Source organism: Podospora pseudoanserina, chromosome 5, assembly GCF_035222485.1.
Source record: "Podospora pseudoanserina strain CBS 124.78 chromosome 5, whole genome shotgun sequence".
NCBI lineage: Eukaryota > Fungi > Ascomycota > Sordariomycetes > Sordariales > Podosporaceae > Podospora > Podospora pseudoanserina.
Window position 1 is genome coordinate 2,001,329 of NC_085924.1, and position 16,236 is coordinate 2,017,564.

General features: G+C 53.3%; 7 protein-coding genes and 1 non-coding gene across 8 annotated transcripts; 4 read left to right on the forward strand and 4 right to left on the reverse strand.

Moving 5' to 3' along the window:
- Positions 1–5: 5 nt before the first annotated feature.
- On the forward strand, positions 6–1,589 carry QC764_505070 (uncharacterized protein; the record flags this gene model as incomplete). Its single annotated transcript, XM_062947765.1, has 1 exon — positions 6–1,589. The coding sequence occupies one exon, from the start codon at positions 6–8 to the stop codon at positions 1,587–1,589; it is 1,584 nt and encodes a 527-aa protein (XP_062799009.1).
- A 245-nt stretch (positions 1,590–1,834) lies between these two features.
- Positions 1,835–1,906, forward strand: QC764_0079170. The gene has a single exon. It is a non-coding gene; the product is annotated as a tRNA-Thr (tRNA).
- A 398-nt stretch (positions 1,907–2,304) lies between these two features.
- Positions 2,305–3,936, reverse strand: QC764_505080 (uncharacterized protein; the record flags this gene model as incomplete). The annotated part of the gene is made up of 1 exon (XM_062947766.1): positions 2,305–3,936. The coding sequence occupies one exon, from the start codon at positions 3,934–3,936 to the stop codon at positions 2,305–2,307; it is 1,632 nt and encodes a 543-aa protein (XP_062799010.1).
- Positions 3,937–4,695: 759 nt separating this feature from the next.
- QA1S (Quinate repressor protein) lies at positions 4,696–7,726 on the reverse strand (the record flags this gene model as incomplete). Its single annotated transcript, XM_062947767.1, has 2 exons — positions 7,279–7,726; positions 4,696–7,214 (listed from the first exon to the last, which is right to left on the reverse strand). The coding sequence occupies exons 1-2, from the start codon at positions 7,457–7,459 to the stop codon at positions 4,696–4,698; spliced, it is 2,700 nt and encodes an 899-aa protein (XP_062799011.1). The 5' UTR covers positions 7,460–7,726.
- A 122-nt stretch (positions 7,727–7,848) lies between these two features.
- QC764_505100 (uncharacterized protein) lies at positions 7,849–11,005 on the forward strand. The gene is made up of 2 exons (XM_062947768.1): positions 7,849–9,593; positions 9,653–11,005. The coding sequence occupies exons 1-2, from the start codon at positions 8,275–8,277 to the stop codon at positions 10,635–10,637; spliced, it is 2,304 nt and encodes a 767-aa protein (XP_062799012.1). The 5' UTR covers positions 7,849–8,274; the 3' UTR covers positions 10,638–11,005.
- QA3 (Quinate dehydrogenase) lies at positions 10,517–12,716 on the reverse strand. The gene is made up of 3 exons (XM_062947769.1): positions 11,962–12,716; positions 11,215–11,858; positions 10,517–11,157 (listed from the first exon to the last, which is right to left on the reverse strand). Exons 1-3 carry the CDS (start codon positions 12,230–12,232, stop codon positions 11,062–11,064), a joined length of 1,011 nt encoding a protein of 336 aa, XP_062799013.1. The 5' UTR covers positions 12,233–12,716; the 3' UTR covers positions 10,517–11,061.
- A 408-nt stretch (positions 12,717–13,124) lies between these two features.
- Positions 13,125–15,084, forward strand: QA4 (3-dehydroshikimate dehydratase; the record flags this gene model as incomplete). The annotated part of the gene is made up of 3 exons (XM_062947770.1): positions 13,125–13,163; positions 13,191–13,265; positions 13,835–15,084. The coding sequence occupies 3 exons, from the start codon at positions 13,125–13,127 to the stop codon at positions 14,960–14,962; spliced, it is 1,242 nt and encodes a 413-aa protein (XP_062799014.1). The 3' UTR covers positions 14,963–15,084.
- A 41-nt stretch (positions 15,085–15,125) lies between these two features.
- On the reverse strand, positions 15,126–15,614 carry QC764_505130 (uncharacterized protein; the record flags this gene model as incomplete). Its single annotated transcript, XM_062947771.1, has 1 exon — positions 15,126–15,614. One exon carries the CDS (start codon positions 15,612–15,614, stop codon positions 15,126–15,128), a length of 489 nt encoding a protein of 162 aa, XP_062799015.1.
- Positions 15,615–16,236: the final 622 nt, after the last annotated feature.

Genomic DNA, 16,236 nt, shown 5'->3' on the forward strand with positions numbered 1-16,236 from the left:
CTGTTATGACTAGGCACCGCATCTTGTCTATTTTACTACTCACCATTCTCATACCAATAACAGCTATTCTATTCCACAATTACTCCGCATTTAGTCCCGTATTCCGAGCGCGGTTCTCTCAGATGGCTACAACCAACAAGTCCCCGGTTATTGTTGTTGGAGCAGGTCTTGCAGGATTGTCGGCATCGTATTCGGCGATCCAGTCCGGGGCATCAGTTTGTCTTTTGGAGCGAGCACCGAAGCCAGGTGGTAACAGCATCAAGGCATCGTCAGGGATCAATGGGGCACCTACTCATTTCCAAAACGTTGAGAAGTATGGTGTCGATACCAGTTTCTGGGACGACACAACCCGATCAGCTGGAGTGAGGCTCAACTCTGCCTCGGTTAGCCCGACAGTGAAAAGACAGCGCGAGGAGCTTATCACGGTCTTGACCAACCGCTCGGCCAGTGCAATCGACTTCCTTACCGACCTGGGCGTTGATCTTAGTGTTGTGGCTCAACTTGGGGGCCATAGCCTTCCACGGACACATCGAGGAGCTGGGAAGACACCCCCCGGCGCCTCAATCGTGACTACTTTGCTCACAAAACTGAAGGAGCAAGGGCCCGACCGCTTCCAGTTGGTCACCGACTCTGAAATGACCAGATTGCTGACCGACAGCAATGCCCCAAAAGGAACTGTAAAGGTGACTGGCGTGGAGTACAAAAACAGGCAGGATGGGAGCACACGCCTCCTTCACGGCCCTGTGGTCTTCACAACCGGCGGCTTCGCAGGTGACACCCATGGTCTGTTGGCCAAATACCGTCCTGATCTCGACGGGTTGCCATCCACCAACGACCCACGGCCAGGCGCACACACGATTCTCTCTGACGTGGGCGCCAAACTCGTCGACATGGACGCTGTGCAGATCCACCCAACGGGCTTTGTCGATCCAGCCAACCCGGCGAGCCCCCTCAAGTTCCTCGCTGCCGAGATGCTGCGGGGAGAAGGGGGTATTCTCCTCCACAACGGCAAGAGGGTCATCAACGAGCTACAGACCCGCGAAAAAGTCAGCAATGCCCTGATGGCTCTCCCTGCCAAGAATGAGGACTTGCTGAGGCAATGGGACGTCCAGCTGCTTCTTGATCCTGGTGCCACCGAAGCCGCGGCGGGCCACGTGGGGTTTTATCTATGGAAGGGCCTTTTGCAGAAGAAAAAGATAGCAGAGCTAGATGAGACGACGAGACAGACCCTAAAGGAGTATGCTGCTGCTGTTCGTGGCGAGAAAGAGGATGAGCTAGGAAGGAAGGCGTTTGGGCACTGGCGGCTGACCGAGGAAGATGTTGATGAGGGTGAGGAGGAGGTTTGCGTGGGGAGGGTCACGCCCATCACTCATTTCACCATGGGCGGAGCGGTTTTCAACACTAAGGCTCAGATTTTGACGGCGGAGTTAGGAGAGGAGCAGGAAGGGAAGGAGATTGAGGGATTATGGGGAGCGGGGGAGATCACGGGGGGTTTGCATGGCGATAATAGACTTGGAGGGAGCAGCTTGTTGGAGTGTGTTGTTTTTGGGAGGGTAGCGGGAGAGGAGGCTGCAAAATACCGGGTGTAGGGGACTGAAGGCGTTGAAGGCTATGTCACATCCAGATCCAGGCTGGTACAGCACAACGCAAAGGGCTTGTTTTATTTGGTTTGTTGGGGTATTTGGTGACTTTTGGGCTGCAGCTTCGCTTCTGCTGTTGCTATGTTTTTATCTGGCAATGGTTCTTGAAGGGTCAAATGAAGGAAAGCTTCAGAATTCTTGAGTTCTGTCACCTATAAGTATCCCAAGATCCAGTTTCGAAGTAACACTAGTCAGCCCGCTTGGCTCAGTGGTAGAGCGTATCACTAGTAATGATAAGGTCATCAGTTCGATTCTGATAGTGGGCAACTTAATATCAACATCGTTCTTTTGCCGTAGTTGTTCTCTATCTTTTTTCACTACACGACAAAAGTTCCAGCTTCGGTTCGATCCCTTCGTTTCCTGCTGATACGTCCCCTAAAAGGGTCAAGCACAGCTTCAAGTCTTACTGTGTGTGATCAAAAACCTGGGACATGGCACGTAACAGAGCAGCTACATCACTGATAGCATCGTACAAATAGAGGCTTATTAGTCATTACTAGCTCAACAGTCGGTATCTTTCTCCCTTTGCTATTACCCCGTGACATCGTGGAAGTGGTCCTCCTCCTAGGCACCCGCAACCCATACAAACATAACAACAGTATTCTGAGTCATCCCTTCAACCAGCCCTCCAACTTTGTTTCTGGTCAAGTCATGATTCTTGGGCTTAAACATTCTCAGCCTGAACAAACCCAGCCTGTCTCATCTTCTCATCCGTCGACGACGAATCCTTGCCCACACTCTCCTCTGCACCGTGGCCCATATCACTGGTCTGCTGAAGCTCGGCCATCAGGAGCTTGTTGGCTCTGTGCACCGGCTTGATCTCAAAGAGCCTATCCATCGCCTCAAGGGGAATAGACTTTGTTTCGGGGACAAAGAAGAAGATGAAGATGATCGAGAGGATCATGAGCGAGGCGAAGAAGAAGTAGACGCCGTACTCCATCTTGAGGAACATCTGAGGGGTGAAGCGGCTGATCAAGAAGTTCCAGAACCAATTGTTGGCGGCGGCTGAAGCTTGGCCGAGAGAGCGAGTGTTTTGGTCGAACATCTCGCTGTTGATGACCCAAGGTGTGCCGTTCCAAGAGGGTGTGTAAAAAGCGGTCCAGAGATAGAAGAAGAAGACTGCCGAGATTCCGGCGGATGTCAGCTCACCGCTGGCGCTCTGCTCGGGCTTAGCAAGCTTGATGTAGGCGCCGATGTACCACATGCAGAGTGAACCGCCTGTAGCACCGATGAAAAGCATGCGGCGTCTGCCGGCGAGGTCAACGAGCCAGAGGAGCCAGATAATCGTCAGGACGGTCTTGACAACACCGAAAATGCCTGTCGTCAAGAGGCCAGTGTTGACACCATCGATTCCAATGCTGCGGAACACGGTGGGACTGTAGTAGTTGATGGCGTTGATACCGCTGCCGTTTTGGAAGAGGAAGAGAATGCCGCCGATAAAGAAGCGCCATTGGACCTTGCGCTGCTTCAGTGAAAGGAAAGGCTTCCAGAAGCCCTTGCCGACCTCGCGCTCGAAACGCTCGAGGTCCGCTTCGATATAGCTGACTTCTTCTAGGATATAGGTATCTGTCGGCTCCAGATTCCGCATCCAGCACAAAACCTTCAAGCCCTCCTCCTTTTTGCCGTTCGCGAAGAGCCATCTTGGAGACTCCCTGAGCCAGAAAGCACCGATCAGAAGCAGGCCAGCCGGGATGAGCTGCACAGCAAATGGGATGATCCACTGCTTGTGAGAAGGGGCCAGTGTGGTGTTGACGCCATAGTTGATCCAGAAGCCAACGAGACCTCCCATCTGCCACCCAAGCTCATAGATGCCCACAAGACGCCCTCTGACGGCAGGCGGAGACAGTTCAGAGATGTAGATTGGGACCATATTGGAGCAGCCACCTACACCGATACCGGCAAGGACTCTGCCAGCGATGATGGGCGCCATGCCTCTGTCTCCGTTGGCAGCAAGCATGATACCCGCGCCAATACAGAAAACCACGCTGAAGATGAAGAGAGAAATCCGTCTGCCCCCAAAATGGCTGGTGACGTAGGCAAATAAGCTGCCGAAGAAAGCACCGGCCTGGTAGACTGAAACAATGTTGGCCTTCAGCAAGGCGCGGCCGGATTCGCTATACGAGGCGAAGTCAAACTCTTCTTCAAAGGACGGGAGGGCGAGTGTGCCGCCGATGAAGGCCGAATCGTAACCGATCGTGCATGCTGCGAAGGAAGCAACAGCCGCACATGTGTAGACACGCCAGTTGTACACGGCCTTTGGCGTCGGCCTGTCCTCCTTAAGAGAGAGGAGCGTCATCGTGTCGACAAGCTCTCGAGCTGGTGAGATGCCAACGATGACAACGTGGCGAGTGGATCAACGGTTGACAAAAAAGTTCCCACGGTGGGAGGAGGCGATGGTCAGAATCTGGGGAAGGAATCTGGGGATGGTGGGCATTTGATCATGGCCCTGGGGCTACTTGATTTATAGCAGATAGAACCCTTCAATATGTGCTGCTGTCGTTTTTTCCACACAGGAATTCCAAGACCTTGGAACCCACATACAGGCTCCCCGTCTCCATGGGGAATCAAGCAATATCTCCGTCCTTGTTGGCGAACTAAAACGTTCCTCCACTCGAAGATGCTTGAGCTATACTGCATGAAGATGCAGGTCAGCCATGCGTGACACGAAACTCATGGGGTTGAAGTTTTGGGTGGCAAATCAGGTTGGCCGGAAGTTCCATTTCCCAGGAGTGTGGTAGATCTCCTTCCCCGCAAAGTCGAGTGCTCGTCCCCACATGGGTACCCGTCGGTGAAGCATTAGGGCCAGAGATGTCGGCATTCAGGATGAAGACTCTCCCGGATTGAATCTTGAAATCCTCCGATTGCGGACAAGAGGCAGATGGTATCTATGTTGAATGTTCAAATTGAGTGACGTGCCCGAATACTTCCTCCAGCTTCACAGTAGCTGGCATTGCCAGGTCAACTGCCGAGAACCATGCACGAGCCTGCGGCCAAGACCTGTGGCCTCCATGTACGCTCTGTTGGACAATATCAGACCTCATTGGTATAGATATTATCAAGGTTCTTGTGCAGTTATGTTGTCGAGCCGCGGCTGCAACAGCCGCGCAAAGTTCAGACGCCCTTGGTCATCAGGATATGATCTGAACACCTCCCTCCTCATCAATCGACGTGGTGCGCGCCGACCAGTGAACAATTCAAACTGTGCAAAACCTTGTTCTGGTAGCAGATCCAGGCCATCCATTGTAACCCACCCTCTGTGAGCTTCACGGCGAACTTGTTCCAGCAGAGGGGTGATAAGGGTCTTGTAGGCAAGCTCTACTACGACACCGCCTGTCGAGCTTTGCAGCCACGACGCTGGGACGGTAAAGTCAGGAGCGGGGTGGTCTCCAATGCTGTGCGTTGGTATGCAAGATACGATCATGGTAGGGTGTCTGAAGCTCTCGGGCCAAGTGTCGTCTCGGGAGCGAAGGATGTGGAATCTGGAGCCTTCGTGGGTTCTGGAGCCAGTGCTCAACCAAGGTAGGTCATTGCGAGCCAAGAGCCTTTCGAAGTGAAAAACAAGCTTCTCGGCATTGGCAACGGTCCGGTTTAAGATGGCAATCTGCTTGACTCCAAGCTGCAGCATGGCGTACACGGCTGCCCTAGCCATGCCACCAGCTCCGATCACGAGTCCGCTACTGGTGGATCGGACGGCGTTGGCGGGCGAGAGACCTCGGCGGATACATGCCCGGATTCCCACCCAGTCTGTATTCTCCCCGTACAAAGCCTTGACGGGCCCGGCCCTATTTCTGTCGTTGAACAAAGCCACGTCATCGCCAATACTACCATCCGGGTTGAGGTGCCGAACCGGAATCAGAGTGTTGACTGCGCCGATAGCCCGAGCATGTCGGCTCAGGGAATGCGTCAAGCTGATTATCTCGACTTTGAAAGGCAGTCCGACCGAGGCACCAGCAAAGTGCGGGTCACTGACGAGCTTCTCGAGACTTGATATGTTGCTTGTCGAATGTGGCTCGTAGTGGTGGGGAATGCCGCAAGCTTTGAGAGCGGCATTGTGCATTGCTGGGGATAAACTGTAGTCCACGTTGGCGCCAAAAACATACAGTCTCATGTGATCGTAGAGAAAAGCTGAGTAGAGAGCTTCGGTGGCTTGTTTGGCCGTGAGAAATGGACGGATGGCCAGGCTATATGAGTCAACACCACCGGGGTCTTTGCTCATGCCTTCGGGTTTAACAGAGGATAGTATCCTGTTGAAGCACGCCGAGTGCTTTCCAAGAACGCCAGTATTGTAAGCGATCAGGGGCAGTCTCGAACCAGGCGCTGACTCAACCATGGCGTGCACCCGATGTATGTCAAAGTTATCATCGATGCTGGCAGCTGTCTTGGTGAATCGGACCATGTCGCAGCCGTAATTCTGTGCTTTCTGGTAGTAGGACTGCCAGCTGGAGTCATTCCAAGACGGCGGGTGGGGATCTGATAACTGAACGTTCCCGACTATCTTGCAGGAGCCCTTGATGTTGAGAATGCCGGCAAGCGTCACGCTGTCGAGTCGTAGATCAACAGTCATGTACTCAGGGGCAAGACGAAGGGCATGCGAGACATATGAACTGTACATAGATCGCCAAGTCTCGTCAGACAGTGCAGCCTCCGGAAACGCTACATGGAGGAAGATAGGAATCACGGTGTCTCGCCTTACTTGGGCCACGACGCGGCTGATTTCTCTTGCTCTATCTGGGGGTAGCTGACCGAGTTGTCGTAAGTGAGCGGCAAAGTCTGTGACGAGGTCATCCAACACAATTTCAATCGCATCCGCCCCTGTCTCGAGGTCCTGGACGTCGAGGTTGTCTTTTATGAGCGACGAAAGGGGCAGTGAGATTGCGTAGGTGAACCGCCGTTCTTCTGCCGGTATGCAAGCCAGCGGGAAGGCCGATTCGATGAAGGGTATGGTTCCCCTTGGGAGTATCAAGGAGAGAAACTTGAGGAAGTGTCGTTCAGCTCGTTTCAGGGTGAGATAGGGGGCAGCAATTTCATCAGAACTCCCACCCATGGTTTCTTTGGCTGTGCTTTGCTCTTCTGACGCATTGAAAAACTCAAAGCGGGTGCATCTCCGGAAAAATGCACTGCTGGCATCCAAAATCTCGCAGAATTTGCGGGCATCGTTGACCTTCAAATGGGTCCTGATGGCTTCTGAATCTCGAAGGACATATATGACGGGATTTGTTCTTCCAAGGTCTTCGAGGATGGCTTGCACACTCCTATCCATCCATGAGCTGACCACGATAGTGTTTCGCCTATGTTTATCAAATACATGCTGAAGGATAGAGGCCTGGCGGCGTTGACAGTCAGTGGCGCCATGCTTTCTCTTGTAAGCTGGACTCGATAGCCCGGTTTTCTCGTGAAAAACATGCTCCAACTCGACGACCTTTCGGTTCATGGCGGTCGAGGCCATGACGGCCAAAGTGGATTTCCCCGAGCCCCTGATACCGACGATGATAATGGAGGCATCTGGGTCGTAGGGACGGGCTGTTTGGACAATCTCATGCTCCAATGGCGAGTAGGTTGCTGAGCGTGGCACTACTAGGAGGTGTTAGATGGGATGGATATAGACAAAAAATTGGGGTTGTAGCTGCATATGCCTCACCTCTAGGTATAGGATCACCAACCACCTGGAAGAGAGCCCCGGGGCCAGGAGCATAAGCCATATTTTGGCTGTCCGAGGACCAGCCTCGGGACAATGGTCGGGACTCGGACGAGTCGCTCTCACAAGTCGAGACCATGGCCGCGTATGAACGCTTCATACCGGCGACGGTAGTAGAAGACATCGTAAGACGCGAAACGGAAGGCCTGTGTTGCTTCACCCGCAAGGCCTAACTGCTCGGGCGCATATAGAAGTCGTCCAAAGCTCGGCGATGATGTGTGGCGTCCTGGGGGTGGCCGGACGATCTAAGGCAGTGAGTGCCGTCCAGTAACCAGTGAGCCAGTGGGTGGTCACCTGTAGGGAGCTACAATAGATGGGTAGGTAGGTAGGGCAGATCTCAGGAATAGCCAGATGCTTGGCCGAAGCGTCGTGCTCAGTGTCATGATGGGACCTTGTCCATGGAGTGTGGATGAACAGCCTGGAAGCCGAAGACTAGGTGGCAGGGGTAAATGCGGGGGTAAACGTTTACCCCACCGTGTAAGAGCCAAGCCATCAAATCCATTTCCCCAGATATCGAAGTGGGCTTCCACTTCACCCTATCCACAACACAGACTCACACATCAATGCAATTGCACTCAGCTGCCGGGGCGTGAGGGTGCATTGCTGCCGAGTTCCAGTCGTCTTCATCGCTTCAGCGCGCATCCTTGTCTCTCCTCGCCGGCCTCACCCAGAAGAAGTCGCTTCTCCGCACACTCAGCTTAACGTTCCCCGCACACACCGGGGGACGGCAAAGCCGATACGGGCCCAGTAGCACCATTATGTTCGGTGGGTGGCCTGTCAGGTCTTGATGAACTGCCGCCGCCGCCGCTTTCCTGGACTCGGGAGTTTTGGTAGCTAAAGTCTTTAACGCAACATCGAGTAGTGGATATGGTGCGTTGACGGCCATTTAGACAGCAATCGCTGTGCAACTGTACTATCACCACCACACCTGGCCATGCCATGGGCCCCAAACGAAATATCAAGGAGACCGAAGGTCTGAGCAGCATCGCACCAGCCACTCCGGACCCGGCATCCCTTCAACAAGCCGCCGGTCATCAAGCCGTACCTGTATCAGTCAAGCGTCAGAGAGTGTCGAGAGCTTGTGACCAGTGTCGAGCAGCAAGGGAAAAGTGTGATGGGGTCCAGCCACAATGCTTCCCTTGTATCTCCCAGACGAGGTCCTGTACCTACAATGTCAGTCCAAAGAAAAGGGGTGTTCAGACAGGCTATATACGCACACTTGAGCTCACTCTTGGATGGATAATGGAGAACATTGCCGGCGCGGAGGACGCCCTGGGCAATGCTCTGGCTCAGGAGGGCAGCCAGGCACAAGCAGTCATGACGGGCAAGGACGCCACCGCAGCAACTCGCCTTCACAAGAAGTGGGGGAGAAGCCGAGTACACAAGGAGATAGAACGGCTCCTTTCTGGCGGCGTCACGCCCGTCCTTGATTTGGATGGGCGATCTCCCTCAGTAGACGCAAACGCAAACAACACGGATAGCTCGGTAGACACAGGCAAGAATATTGCTCCGGAGCCGCCAGACATGCCAACTCGCAACTCTGCAGCAGGCCCTCACTTGGCAATCACCCCGGAACATACATTACCAGACACCCAAAGTCCACGAACAATGTTGCAGAATTACTCATCCGGACCATCATCCAACACGCCCATACCCACTCGAACTCAGTTACCTCCGGAGCATTGGCGGTTATTGGACATCTATTTTTCGTATACACATTGTTGGCTCCCTATTCTCGAGAAGCAAGCATTGTTTCAAACCTCGTATCGCTACACAAAAGAAGGTCTTTTGCTGGTTTCAACAGACCCCTCTTCGGCGGCGCATGCTGAGCTCTGGAGTGTCCTCGCACTGGCATCCTTTCAGAGTACTACGAGTTTACAGTCTCTTGCTGGTGAGGCTGGGAACACCACCCTTTCACATCATCAGATCTACAATACGGCCCGCGGGCTGATCCCCTCAGAATGCGAAAATTTTCAGATCAACCATGCCCGAGCACTTTTGCTTCTAAGCCTTGTCAACATGGCCCGAGAAAATCGCACTGATGCATCGCTGTTACTTGGGTTCGCCATCAGGATTCTATTGAACCTGCACTCGGGCGAGACACCGTCGGCTGGGAACACTACCAACATCGAGGCAGCACTGATGTCATGTTTCATGTTAGAGACTACTTTGTCTATCGCTTACAAGCAACTGCCTCACTTGCGAGCCGAGGATCTTGCGAGATTTCCTTCCATACCAGAAAGTGGGCTGGACCAGTGGTGAGTTGACATCCTAGCAGAAGAGTCCTGGATGGGTCGTCTAACATTTCTGGATGCAGGGAGCCATGGTCGCCATGTGAAGGCTTTGGGAGCAAGTCGGTCGATTTCCGGTCATCACGGAATCCTGCCTTTTGCGTCACTACGTTCAACCAACTATATGCAATCCTTCTTGTGGTATCTCAAAGGGTGCTGGCAGAAGGACGGGGGGTTTTCTCAGAGATCCAGAAATCTTCCTTCAGTGCGCAGTTGCAACATGTTATCGAATCCGAGACGCCATTTAGGGACTTCATTCTATCCGAAGCCTGCCAGCCTTCCTCGGTTCCAACCGCCTACATTATCCGGATTTTATATCTTTGGGCAATGCTGCGCAATTCCAGATCTTGCACCAAATCTCTGGTCTCAATGCTGACAGAGACTCTTGAGCATTATGGGAACAGTTTCCACGCTGGCACCATGCCTCCTTTTCTACTCACAAGCCTCCGTTCCATGGCAAATGAAGATTTTCTGGCAGGTTTCGGAGAACGGGACAGAGAGCGATTAGTGGAGCTTGCACTGCGGTACTCAGCCTCTCGGTCAACCAACGTTTCATATATGCCCGGAGCCCATTTCATTCCAGTTCCCATTCACCAATCGATAATAGGACGTGACCACACAGCCAAAGCTCCTTCTTCACTCGCCTCGATGGTTTCAGGCTCAAGCTTAGCCCCATTGCCAGCCTCAACTCCGAGTCTATATGGGGATGGCCGAAGAATGAGCAATGCTTACGACCAACAATTCCAGCATCCCTCTGCCACCGGAAACCTGCAGGGGGGTTTTGGGTCAGTCATGGCTTATGGTGTACCAAACGTCGGCATGGGCATGCATCATTCCCATACTTCATTGGGCTTTGGTGGTCCTGACTACGATGCTCTTCTGGATGATATGGCCGCCACCGACTGCACTGATTCCATCGAGGTTGACCCTCAGTTTATGATCAATCTGGGATATGGGCCTGGATGCGACACTTCGGAGGTGTTCAGAAACAGATTCGACGGATATGAATAAACTTGGATGGGAAACGAGGGAGGGGAATAAGAACGAGCAGTCCCATTGAGGATCTTAAGCTCATTCAGAAATTCTAGAGTAGGGCTCATATGAACGCCATCCACACTAGACTCCACGGGACCACTTGATTCCTCTTGGTCACTTATTTCACTCGCCACTCCCCAATGCCCGGATGCAAGGCTCGGTGAATTCAAAAACCATGCACGGTGGTCCAGGAAGACAACTCGTCCAAGCCAGAGCGGGCCCATAAATATTACCATACCACACGTCGCCGTTGACAACTGCAACCGCCTGGGCCCAATTGAGATCACAACAAAGTCCGAATGATAGCTAGATACAATGAAACCAAATCTTATATACAATACCATGCCTGTCTGTTATTTTAAACAACGCATAATCTTATCATCATACAATAGGCTTCAGCCTACGCATTCGACAGCTCCGCTAGCCTGGCAGCAATAGCCTCCTTGACCTGAGCAACAGGAAGCTCGCTGGCGTCAAGACCAGTCCAATATTTATCCTGGTTCACTTGTGTCAGCCAAAACGAAAACATCAGTACGGAGCGGGACAGTCCTACCTGCTCAATCCCTTGCCAGATCATGGCCTCTGTTCCCAAAATAACCTGCCATCCTTCCTTCTCCGCGATGGCGCCAAGCGCAGTAAAAGGACTTGGGTTGTAACACATCTCCAACATTGCCCCCTTATGGTCCTTCCCCAGCATCACCTCAATGATCTTCCTCACCGTCTTCTCACTCTCCGTTACGGGGGCGAAATCAGGGATACACGCCACGATCGCTCCAGGGCCCTCGAGCCGCTCGGCTTGTTCCACACTCTCGACATATACCAACCTATCACCATACCCACGTTCTTTGCACTCTTTCATGACGGCCCCCACTTCACTGGGGTCTCGGTTGACGAGGTAGATCTTGGTGGCTTGGAGATACTTGTGCAGTGCATACACGGCCGATCTGGCAGCGCCACCTCCACCGACAACCAGGGCGGGGCGGTTCTCATACACATCGGCATTGGGAACGTTTTGGACAAAGGATTCGCGAACACCGATCACGTCGGTGTTGGCTCCGCACAGGAGACGACGGCCCGGGGTGTTGGGGTCGTCACAGAGGAAAAGAGTGTTGCAAGCACCGACGTCACGGCACTCGGGTGTGAGGTAGTTGAGGTGAGGGATGATAGCCACCTTGTTTGGCATGGTTACCGATGCGCCTGGGAGATAAGGGGCGTCAGTGAGATGGGACGATGGGGTCTGGGATGGGTGGGTGGCACGGAGAGTGCGGGCCAGATGCTGATCATGATTGGGATGACGAACCGTAGAACTTTGGGTCTTGGACAAGGTTCAGGAACAAGTCCATGTCGTCCGAATCGAGACGCAACTGGCCCCAGTTCAGGCCGAGACCCTGGTAGACTACATCGTGAAGCAGCGGGGACATAGATGCTGCCAGCTTTTTGCCGAAGAGGAAGCCATGTTTGGTGAGATTTTGAATACGGGGGTCGAAGGACAGTTGGAGAGCTGGGGCCTGTTGCTGCAACAGCGGTGGTGTGATGGTTACTGTGGTTGTGGTTGTGGTTGTGGTTGTCATCTTGATAATGCGGCCCTGTCTTGCGTTACACTAGGCTCGGAAAGAGGCGGTATGCAGGCGCAATGCAAAGTCGTTCCAGAAGCTCAATGTGTGATTGGATACTTGGAGGCGGCGTAAGAGCAGCGGTTCGGTCGTAGGCTCAGTAAGAGGAGGAGGCGGTGACACGGGCGTGATGTTTACTCAAGATAAAGATAGAAATGGACTTGGTGTTGAGGTACTTATTAAGAGGATACGCCTTGGATAGATAAGGAGTGAACTACGACGGTGGGATCTACAATCACGGAACGACATTTACCCCAGAGTCTTGATGAAGCCTTCGGGTTCTGGGCTTAGCATCCTGCATAACCACCACGGCCATACCGGTATGTTTTCTTGTCTCCGCGATCGGTGGAGCACACTCGGGGTAGTGGTGGGTAACGGACCCAGGACGGTGGAAAGCCGATTCCCTACCTTGCGGCAATTGGCAATGGGATGGTGGGCGTGGTGGTGCAAGGTGGGTGGCACAAGAAAATGCATCTGAGCATGAGCGGTGCATTTTCATCCAAAGGCCAGGCAGCGTAAAGATTTATCCCTTCGTTAGGAGTGGCCAACTAACGTATAGCCCCGCAGACTCCACACTTAACGTCGGTTCGTCCCCCATTGGCTGGGTCCAGCTTGTAAGTGCTTGTGACTCGGGGAATTCACACGAGCATCCACGGGGCAGTGGTTGCTGCTCAATGATTCAACACCGGGCGCTCACACGCTCTGTTTGTGAACAGCCTGGTGCGGGAAGAAGCATCATCCATCTTCCCTATCGCCAGGGCCTCAACGCGGACGAGCTCCGGCTTTCCGCTACTTCTCGCTTATCTTCGGCCCGGACGCCAACCTGGGCCTTTGCTTCTGCGGCTGCACAATGCCTGCTCGCTGCTCACACAAACGGGAGGGATTACACGTATCTCCCAGCACTGTGCCATCCTAGCCACTCTGTACACCGCTGAACGCCCCCGGCCAGGCTGCCGTGGATGTGATTCTCACCTCCTCCTGCACTTTGCCCGTCAGTTGCTTTCCACCACCTTGGCTTGACAAGTTGACAGTTGACAGCGTTGTGTCATGATATGCACTCGGCACATCACGCCCGTCACTCACCGTGCAGCCTGACTCCATGTCTCGCGGTAGCCTCCGCCGGGATCGAGCAGTCGACGTGAGACAAACAAGATTCGCAAAAGAAAGCCCCCGGGGAGTCTTCCCGAGAGAAAAGTTTTCTGATTCAACAGGTAGGACACGGACGGAATGGACCTGCCACGCAAGTTAGCCCCTTATCGCATTCCTTATTTTGACTAGGACCTCAATGGGCTCATCTGAAGTCGACATGATGTGAAAACTCGGGCTCGATGGGGCAGCGTCATCAGAGAGGGCCAAGGCCCATATTTTTATCCCCTCCTGTTTCTTCCATGAGGGGTATTAATACGGTCCTCATCTCCCTCGTTCTCTTCCTCCACCGCTCCTGTCCATTCCAGTCATGACATTTTAATTTTCTGTCTCAGATATTGTCTATCTATTCGTCTTCTACCTACTACACCAGCACTCAAACCATCACAATTGTTGACATCACCCCCTTATCAGACATCATCAAAGCAGCTTGACAGGATGCCTTCCAAACTCGCCATCACTTCCATGTCACTTGGCCGGTGTTATGCCGGCCACTCCTTTACCACTAAACTCGATATGGCCCGGAAATATGGCTATCAAGGCCTAGAGCTCTTCCACGAGGACTTGGCTGATGTAGCCTATCGTCTCTCCGGAGAGACCCCTTCCCCGTGTGGCCCGTCCCCAGCAGCCCAGCTCGCGGCTGCCCGTCAAGTCCTCCGCATGTGCCAAGTCAGAAACATTGAAATCGTCTGCCTCCAGCCCTTCAGCCAGTACGACGGCCTACTCGACCGCGAGGAACACGAGCGCCGTCTGGAGCAGCTCGAGTTCTGGATCGAGCTCGCCCACGAGCTTGACACAGACATTATCCAAATCCCCGCCAACTTTCTCCCCGCCGAGGAAGTAACTGAGGACATTTCGCTCATCGTCTCGGACCTTCAAGAAGTGGCCGACATGGGCCTGCAGGCCAACCCACCCATCCGCTTTGTCTACGAGGCCCTGTGCTGGAGCACTCGTGTCGACACTTGGGAGCGTAGCTGGGAGGTGGTGCAGAGGGTGAACAGGCCCAACTTTGGCGTGTGCCTGGACACTTTCAACATTGCGGGGCGGGTATATGCTGATCCGACGGTTGCCTCTGGCCGCACCCCCAACGCGGAGGAAGCGATACGGAAGTCGATTGCGCGGCTCGTTGAAAGGGTCGATGTCAGCAAGGTCTTTTATGTGCAGGTTGTGGACGCTGAGAAGTTGAAGAAGCCGCTGGTGCCGGGTCATCGGTTTTATGACCCGGAGCAGCCGGCGAGGATGAGCTGGTCAAGGAACTGCAGGTTATTCTACGGGGAGAAGGACAGAGGGGCGTATTTGCCCGTCAAGGAGATTGCCTGGGCCTTCTTCAACGGGCTCGGATTCGAGGGTTGGGTCAGTCTGGAGCTCTTCAACAGAAGAATGTCGGACACAGGCTTTGGGGTGCCCGAGGAGCTGGCCAGGAGAGGGGCCGTGTCGTGGGCAAAGCTGGTGAGGGACATGAAGATCACTGTTGATTCACCAACACAACAACAAGCCACACAGCAGCCCATCAGGATGCTGTCGCTGTCAGCGGCTTTGTAACTAGTGTTTTAGAATAGCATCTACCGGCGTTTTGGGTTTGGAGAGGTGGCGATCTGCTGGAGTAGACAAAGACGGTTTCAAACGTGAATCTATACAAAGAAAAGTTTTGTTCCATTATCTCTGAGCAGTTCTCTTCCGCCCTCCTACCCGACACATAAACGCCTTATTCTCCATCGATCTTCAGGTATTTCGCTGCAAACTCTATCGCAGCACTGTATCCGTATGCTCCCATCCCACAAATTACAGCCACGGCTTTGTCACTCAAGTAGCTATGCGCCCGGAAAGTCTCTCTTGCGTGGACATTAGATACATGAAGTTCAACAAAAGGGATCGCCACCGCTGCGAGCGCATCACGAACAGCTACACTCGTATGTGTCAGAGCCCCTGCATTGATGATAATGGCGGACACTCTCTTTCCCAGTGTGTCGGTTTCTCGCGCGTTTGGTCCCCAACCTGCAGTCTCTTGAATGCGGTCAACTATGGCGCCCTCGTGATTAGACTGGAATGTGTCAATCTCGACGCCCAGTTCGTGGGCTTGTTGGCGTGCTTGAGTTTCAATATCTTCGAGGGTGGTTGAGCCGTAAATATGAGGTTCTCGTTTGCCCAAGAGATTCAAGTTGGGGCCGTTGATGAGCAGGATGCGACGTGACATGGTGATTATGTGCGGCTGGCGGTTTGTGATGATGATGTACTTGGTTCAAAGCCAATTCAGGGGTTCATGAGAAAGATAGAGCTCGGGCAGTAAAGACGTCCAGGGTTGCCGCCAGACAAGGCATCTATGACACCAGAGGTGACTTCATATATATTTTACGTGCATGTACCGACCAAATTACCGTATCTCATCTTCGCGAGCCTGCTGATGTCTTTTCCCAATGCTCCAGCAACGGTCAGGAGGAGTGCGGGCTCTTCCTGTCTCCGTGCTGAGACCACCGGTACACAACACACTCGAAAGCACTTTGCCGTTGGTTCACAGAAATACAAACTGTAATACTGGCTAATGATTCTCCCCTAGATGTGAGGTCGTCAGCATGAGGAGTGTAAACTCGATCCAAGCCAACGATGGAGGATCCACAGCTGACGGGTAAACACTTATCCAACAATTACCCCCGCGGAACCCTTGTGGCCACCACTTCGGCTCAGACAGCGGGAGACCAGTGCGGAATTCATTCCACTGTTTATCACCGAGGAGCGTTATCCAGATCTCTGGAAAGCAGATCAACTCGCGGGGTAATATATCGGGGTATTGGGCTGCATACATACACAGGCAAGAAATG

Bases quoted from the DNA above. Each gene is read 5' to 3' on its own strand.
- QA3 (XM_062947769.1), bottom strand. From the start codon at position 12,232: ATGACAACCACAACCACAACCACAACCACAGTAACCATCACACCACCG. The intron at 11,859-11,961 runs GTTCGTCATCCC...CTTATCTCCCAG, and splicing joins CCAAGACCCAAAGTTCTACG to GCGCATCGGTAACCATGCCA. The intron at 11,158-11,214 runs GTAGGACTGTCC...CAAGTGAACCAG, and splicing joins TCTGGCAAGGGATTGAGCAG to GATAAATATTGGACTGGTCT.
- QC764_505100 (XM_062947768.1), top strand. From the start codon at position 8,275: ATGGGCCCCAAACGAAATATCAAGGAGACCGAAGGTCTGAGCAGCATC. The intron at 9,594-9,652 runs GTGAGTTGACAT...TTCTGGATGCAG, and splicing joins GAAAGTGGGCTGGACCAGTG to GGAGCCATGGTCGCCATGTG.